At 39.8% G+C, this 8,269-nt stretch overlaps 1 protein-coding gene across 1 annotated transcript; it reads right to left on the reverse strand.

Moving 5' to 3' along the window:
* Window positions 1-1,498: 1,498 nt before the first annotated feature.
* Window positions 1,499-4,945, reverse strand: mafba (v-maf avian musculoaponeurotic fibrosarcoma oncogene homolog Ba). Its single transcript, XM_048178037.1, has one exon. The coding sequence runs from the start codon at window positions 4,595-4,597 to the stop codon at window positions 3,401-3,403; it is 1,197 nt and encodes a 398-aa protein (XP_048033994.1). The 5' UTR covers window positions 4,598-4,945; the 3' UTR covers window positions 1,499-3,400.
* Window positions 4,946-8,269: the final 3,324 nt, after the last annotated feature.

An 8,269-nucleotide genomic window follows, 5' to 3' on the forward strand; every position in this document is an offset into this window, starting at 1 on the left:
GCATCTGTTCATCTGTCCTCTCTCATGGGTTTAGAAATTAGTGCCTAATTGGATATTTACTTTCTCTAAGCATTTTTTTATACTATATTTTATTTTAATTTTAAAAAATAGACTTTTGTTGGTGGACAGCTTTTATTTTAAACCGTAATTCCAACGTTCATAGCCTACTGTAATAATAACAATACATTTGTGTGTAGTTCAATTAGGCTACGAGCCGCAGGGCTAGCTGTCACAAGGGCTGTGTCACATCTCAGTAACTATTAGCTTTTGAGTCAAAAGTCCAATTGAACAAATTCAGTGTTTTTTTGCTGACACCTATGTTAAAACTGTTTTAAATTAGAATGATTTGTGTAAATTCTGTCCTCCAACCTAAAATTACAAAAGAAATTTGGAAGTTGTATAACAAGCAAATACAATAGAACTGTATCTCTCTCTCTCTGGTGCTCTCTTTATTTATTTATTACTTTTTGATAAGCAATAAGATAGAAAGGTTCAATAGCTTTTCCGCAGTTAGACTTAAGTTATGTACCTACAGAAATTGGTTTAAAAATAAACCCAATATAGAGTGAAGTGACAGCTGGCCCTAGCCTCCACAAATTACACATTAATTACATTTTTTTTTAGTATTACATTATAATTACATATGTAAGTGCATGAACATGAACACAATAATTGCAAAATATAACTTTTAAAAAATATATAGAATTTTCCACGTGGTATCACACTGGCCTAAAAACGCATGCGTCTTTTTTTGTGTTAAATATAGATATTGGCAAAATATTCACACTAGTAGTTAAATTGGTTAGAAATATGACAAAGTTTGTTGTATTGGGTGGCGGAAGGGTTAATTGTCCTGTTCCCACAGTCTGGGCTTTGAGCGCAAGGTCAAAGATCTCATTTTACCGAGCGCACGTGCGCGCTGGATTTCTGCTCTAGTCAGCACGCGAGACGCTGCAAATCCTGCAGGTCGCAACACAACCGAAGGCCTAAACACAGACCAAGAGAGAGGGAGACTTAGCACAGCTTCTGCTTTCAGCTTTCTTTCTTTTTTTCCCCAAATTATATAAAATAGCCTTAAAACGCCCTTAATATTTGATATTAATATAGCTTATTTAAATAACGCGCTCTAGCGTTTCAAACTTTAAAAAAGAAGGCGTGTCTTGGATTTATATTTTACCTTATTAAGCAAAGGTCTATATGCAAATCTAATGAAATTAAACAAAGTTTAATCCTCCACTACTGATTCCCGTAATTAATAGTAAGAGCGCATTCCTGCATGTGGTTCGTTTGAGCTCAAAGTTCAGCAAAAGACAAACAACAAAAGCAACCCTTCGGAAATATCGTTCCTCCGTCGAATTTTCAGTAAACTTGATTTATGACTAATTGATTACTGGATTCCAGTTCGCGTGATAACAATGCGGCATACAGTAAAGCGAAATATTGCATAACTTGGACAGACACAGGAATTGACGCATAAAATGAGCTGCTACGAAATCAATGTCATTTCACTGACTTTAATAAGCAAAATAGGAAACCATTTCTTCCAAAAACAGCAAAAACGAAACAGAAACCAGCCTGAATGGAATAGTCCGAATTGAACTCTATTCTTTTTCCATTTATATAAACAGATTTGAAAATTGATCCCCTCATTATAGCATGAAATTAACAAACAAAACAACAACCCGCTGCTGCAGTTTTACATTTGATTTCAACACAGTTGAATCAGTAATAAACCAAAAAGATCGTTAAATGCATGACTTTTTAACAATATTTCTTAGATGCAAGCACCATGCTTATTCAATATGATCTGACAAGTTTGTTAATTTAATCATTAAAATAAAAACTATGCATCTGGCCAGCAGAACCAGAATCTCGACATAATAATAAAACAAAACAAAAACAGAACAATAACATGAGACATATAATTTTCATTTTGAGATTATGCAGAACCTGAATCCCTTATTTTTTACTGACCGGCAGAAAAAAAAATAAAGGAAAACATTTAACATTGATCATTGAAACTCTCCATTGAAATACATGCGTAGTTTTCATGTTAGGCAATAATACACAAACCCCTGATTTAGGAAGCCTACACCCTCGAGCTGGATTATAATAACTACATTTTGAAATGTTGGTTTATAAAACTGGCAGCTCATATAGCTCAAAAAAAAAAAAAAAAAAGTTGATGAAAGTGTGCCCATTCATTGAAATCCTATCCATCAAAAAGATACGACCTATAAGTATTACTTATATTATAGAATAGCAATAGATTATGCAACAGCCTGCATGAAGGGCGAAAAAAACACGCACACACACTCTTGTGTCTCGCTACAATCAGACATGACACTATGAGCATCAGTTCAAATGAAACGCGTGCTATTACTGAATGTATGTGAGCGGCATGTCTTCATTAAAGGCGGTTTCTGCCAAAACAAAGAAACAATCAAAAAAGACGAAATGAAAACTGCCAATACCAAAATCAAAAAAAGTGCGCTTCTTTTACAAAGTTTGCTTACTTTAAATGCAACTGCAAAATGGCCATTACTGGAAATCCCAAAAACATGAAACAAATCATAAAAAGTTGGAAAACAATCAGCTCTTCAATGTCGGTTTGTAGGTTTGCTGTTGCATATATTTACAAGTCCAAATGAACCCATACAATGAGCGACCGGAGAGCCAGTCTCATATCCCCAAAAAAGAGCTAAAGATCAAAAACATGCTCTTTATGATACACAATGAACAGAAAGAAAGAAAGAAAGAAAGAAAGAAAGAAAGAAAGTGTATAAAATAGAAATTATTACCATACATGTCCAGCATGCAGGATTAATATCTTAATGCAGATTTATGTGTTTGTTTTTGTCGTTTTTTTCCTTTTCTTTTTAATATATATCTTTATATAACCAAGCAGGCAATAAACCAATGAGATGTTGCATAAAGTTCCCCTGTCGCCTCACTCAGGCGGGTTATACAGGAGAAGTAGGGGAGGTTTTGCATATTGTGGCGCTCTCAACTTTTCTTGCCAAGTGAGAAAAAAAGTCCAAAGTTTCTCTTTTTCGCTTAGCACATACATAGTTTCGTGACTTTTTTTTCCCTTTTTTTCTTTTTCATGAACAACCCAGGTGGATAGAAAGTCTTATTTGAAGGTTTTATCCTAAATACAAAAGCCAGTTCTTCGCTTTCTTTTGTTGTGAGATCTCTACGAAATGGGTAAAAGTACTACAAGCAACTAATCTACATTTCCCAGAAAACATTCTAACATGTTCTTCGTATTTTAGTTGCCGAGGTCGGTGGCGATGGTTACATATGAGATTATTATTTCTTGTGGATTATTCTTCTAATACGAGTACTGTGTTATCTGAATGAGCTTAATGTCTCAGTCTCAGGCATAAGAAGCGCACACTCACATGAAGAACTCTGGAGAGGACGGGTTGTCGCTCGTGGATCCTGCCTCACGGAACCCGTTCGCTCCGGTCAGTTTCTCGCACTTGAGTTTGTAGGCGTCTCTCTCTCGGGCCAGCCGGTTGATCTCTTGCTTGAGCTGCTCTACCTGGTTGATGAGCTGGGTCTTCTCGTTCTCCAGTACGTGCTTTTGCTGCACGCGCTTGAAGCGGCACGACTGCGCGTAGCCCCGGTTCTTCAGGGTCCGGCGTTTCTGCTTCAGGCGGATCACTTCGTCCTTGGTGAAACCCCGCAGGTGTCGGTTGAGCTCCCGTACGGACATGGACACCAGCTGGTCGTCGGAGAAGCGGTCCTCTACGCTCAGGCCGCCCGCCACGCCGTGGTGACCCTGCTGGCCCGGGTGGGCATGCGGGTGGTGATGGTGGTGGTGACGGTGGTGGAGCTGCTGGTGGGACCCGGGCGAGGTAGGAGACGGGCTGTCGGGGTCCTGACTGTGGTGGTGGTGGTGATGGTGGTGGTGGCCGTGCGCGCCGGGGTGACCTGGCAGGTCGTCGGGGTGATGGGGGATCGCGCCGTATTGGTGGTGGTGGTGGTGCTGCGGCTGCTGTTGCTGCTGCTGCGCGTGACCGTGGTGGTGATGCGCGCTCCTGTATCCCTCAAAGCCTCCTGCTTGCAGCTGCTGCTGCACATGAGGGGGCGGAGGGTGCCCGTGGGCCGTGGCACCGATCAAAGCCTCCACGGCGTCTTCGGGCGTCAGGCTTAACGTCTGCGGGTCGATCTGCTGCGGGTAAGCGCCGCTGGGCATCCAGTACAGCTCCTCCAGATGGTTCTTCTGTTCCGTGGGGCTGAAGCTCGGGGAGGACGGCACGGAGCTGCACGGTGTGCTGATCGGAGTGGAGGACACGGAGCCCTGCGGTTGGAGGCGATTGCACTGCCGTATATTGGAGCGGTCGTGCCCCGCCATGGCCTCTTTCTTCACCTCGAATTTCATTAAATCAAAGTCATTGACATATTCCAACGCCAGCGGGCTGGTGGGCAGCTCGGGCCCCATGGCGAGATCGGCGCTCATCGTGTCCCTGTTCTTCAGCAAAGTGTTTACCAATGTCGCAAAACCAGAATTTTGCCTTTCTTCCCCCTCTTTGCGCATGCAATATTCTGGATGGGTCTCCGAACGCGACGCGCTCGAGCGTTGGAGCATAAAGTGTCACTCGAAATGTTCGAACAGAGAAAGCAAAAAAACTTTCTGGACTAATGCACTGCAAAAGACATTTGCCTCATATGGACGAACAGACCTCGACAGCTGCAGTCTTTGGAGTCTTCTCGCAGGACTGGAGAAAGTCAAGTTTCTCTCGCGCGTCCCGTCGCCACACTTGAACTCAAAACATAAATAAAAGACAAAAATGAGTACCGGAGAAGGGCTCCCGTCCCGATCCCGGATACTCCAAAATATGTCCTTAAGCCAGTGAAGCAGTGTTGAGGTGGATGTGTGCTGTGTTTTTCCAGCTCTGCACCGCAGAGAGTTCAGCTCGCACTCACTCCTGAGTATTCAGACTGTAGCAGGACGCCAGACCGCTCTGTACTGTTATAGTCTACGCGCGCGTGACGTCAGAGGGGGCTGGCGACCAGTCAGATCTGTAGAATTAGCATAATGATCGTTGTTTGTGTGTTGTCAGCTGACGGGATGAAGAAAGTGAGAGTGGTATTTCGTGTATTGACTGATTGGATATGCGCGCCTAACGAGGAACCGGTTGTTGTGTACTACAAAAAAAGTACAACATGTACAGTAATATTCTAGTATAATATGTAAGTCATATTCTTACGAAAACATAGCCTCCAAATTAGTTTTACTGACCCTTTAAAATGGTTTATGACTGTTTTATTTTAAATAAACAGCCTGTTAGACTGTAACACGGAACATCAGGTTGTTACATCAACCAATATCTGCGCGATACTTAAACACAATTGTCATTAAATACCAATAATAGTAACGTTTTTATCTATAGTGTCAAAATTACTCACTTAAACAAACAGTTTTGAGTCATCTCAACTCAACAAGTTTTCATGTAATTTACAACAGAACTTATTTATTTATTTTTTTCCCCCAAATGGTTTTATTACTTAGCATGTTTATTTAAATATATTATAAAAACATCATGGAGATATTCAAATGTCGAATATGTTAATGAATATGATGAAGTTTTCAGTTTATGAGGACGCCCAAAAACCATCAGGTGTATGATTGTGTTATTGTGATATTAGTGACTTTTGAATTTTCAACACTACAGGCTGAGGTGAAAGGCTGGTGTTGCGCTGCGGGTGACGCTTAGATTCGTGAAAACTCACCCAACGCTGCCCTCATGTGGCGCATCTGATCACTGCCGCACTCACCTGCCACACGCTCATCTCGCGCGCAGCTGCTAGTCTTATATTAAGTAGAGCGATGCGACTTTAAGATAATGAGTTTATATGTGAATAAATTGGAACGATTAATGAGAATGAAGAAATATTAGCCTAATATTTGTGAACTTGAAAGACCTAAAACAATTTGTGCTGGAGTAAAAAACGCAGTGTGCGTTAAGGAGCGTTTTGATCATAAATCTTTTATAACAGGCATGGTTACAGCGTTGTGTTTAAGCCTATTGATTATTAGTATTAGACAGGAGTCATGTATTCATTAAAACTGCTTAAAATATTTCAATAAGTATAATGCCAATGTGACTAACCGTATAAAATACCAATTGTTTCTATTCTTATTTCAGCGTCTAGCCTATCTTTATCTTCTATCTTCTATCTACATACCCCCCTTCTCCATCTTTTTTGTTGACTTTTGACGCAAGATTCTACGATTTTACGCATTTTTAAGATTTGCCATATTGCAATTTTGCTAATTATGCTATTACTTTGATCAGGTATTAATATAATTATCTTTAAGAGACAGTCGCAGAAATGATCCTACTAAAACTTAGTGAATAAAAATAAAAACTGCACAAAATAAAGCCTATATTTATTATTTACGCGGCACCCACTTACGTATGCCTTCACAGTTAGATATATATATAGCTATATATATATATATATATATATATATATATATATATATATATATATATATATATATATATAATTTTAATATATTTTATAATTTCCCCCACTATATATATATTTCTATTTTCGGTCATTGCGAATTTTACTTACCCATATCACAAACAATATGTCTCTGCATCGCATCTCCACGTCAACTACAAAAGCCAAAAGTGAATTCTTTCATCGATGTTAAATATACAGAGCCCTAAAAGTCATATCGTACCGCGTCACTCCAGAAATCATAAATCAGTCGAGGAAACACGTTCAGTCCGCCGGTACCGGGCCCCATCACGCGGCGCCGGGCCCGTACAGTCATGCGCTCTGATTCCCTTAGACTCGCCGCTACTGGTTTCTCTCCCTCTAATGGATATGGAGATGCCGAAAAACTCTCATGTCAGCAGCATATTGGTGGTTAATGATCTATTAAGTGATCCTCTTGCTTATGGACAGCGGAAAAAGTGTTGATGCACGCTTATTTGGCCTAATGAGATTCCCATCCTACGAATTTTAGGAATGAATAAGAGAAATAAAATCAGCTCAGAGATGTTTCAAAGAGCAGTTGTCAAAGGGAGTCGTTGTGGACCGTATGCTGGTGAATGTCTCAGGCCTAAGACACTGGGATTGGGAATGATGCTGTTTTTGAGTGCCTTTTTATCGCTCATAAGGACATAGGACATTCGGTTGTGGACATTACGATAAGTATGAAATATTGATAACTCTATAGCTGCATTTCTGGAAGTGTGATGACAAGTCTTGTCGAGTGCATTTTGCTTATTTGTAGTTCATAACATTGCAGAAGACTTTGGGAAAAAAGCAAAGGCACATTTAATATTGAATGATTTCATCAGAACAATGCGCGTGCGCGCGTGTGTGTGAGTGTGTGTGTGTGTGTGTGTGTGTGTGTGTGTGTGTGTGTGTGAGAGAGAGAGATAGACAGATAGACAGACAGATAGATAGAAAGTATTCTCTTGTTCCCTCTTCATCTTCCTCCTGGGACACAAACAGGTGCTGGGCGGTTGCGAAAGGCTTGCGCTCTGCTTTCTAGAAGAGTAAAGTGGGAAACAATATACATCATCAATTAGGAGAGATGGTTATCAATATGTAACAGACATGACTATAAGAACTTGAACCAGTTAGCACTACTAATATTAGTATGTGATCAACTTCTCTGATACTTATTTCCAGTCAACTTTATGTCATGAATTTCATATGTAAAAAGACCGTTCTTGCCTAGCCTTATATTTATAATCTCTATATGAAGGGTGTTAATTCTTGTATAAATTAAATAGTAGGTTGATGGTTATCAACAGCTTCAAAAGTAAAATGCACAATTGATTTATGTCGCAAACCAATAAAAACAGTGGCATCATCATTATTATATAAATCTGATGTAATGAATTATCAATGGAAAACAATTAAGAGATTCGAGGCATGTTTAAGTGAAAGTTTCCAAGCGATAAAAACGTATAAATGCGTTTAAAACATGTATTTATAAATATCCTCAGAAATCTCTTAAAGGCTAGCAGCAATGCCTTCAAATATGAAAAACAAACAAACAAACAAAACAACGAAAATTACAGTCATTCAGAGATATTTAGACTTACATTGCACTGGTACAGGCTATTGAAGTACGAAAAAAAAGAAGACAGACGAGTCCGAGTGCGGCTGATTTGATATAAAATGTCTCGCACTGTGATGCTGATGAAATCGAAGAGGATCCACTTTTACAATGCGAGTAACTTCACAATGAGCAGCCGAAAGATTTACAATACTATGACGCCTCTAG

This window comes from Megalobrama amblycephala, linkage group LG24 (genome assembly GCF_018812025.1).
Source record: "Megalobrama amblycephala isolate DHTTF-2021 linkage group LG24, ASM1881202v1, whole genome shotgun sequence".
Classification (NCBI taxonomy): Eukaryota; Metazoa; Chordata; class Actinopteri; order Cypriniformes; family Xenocyprididae; genus Megalobrama; species Megalobrama amblycephala.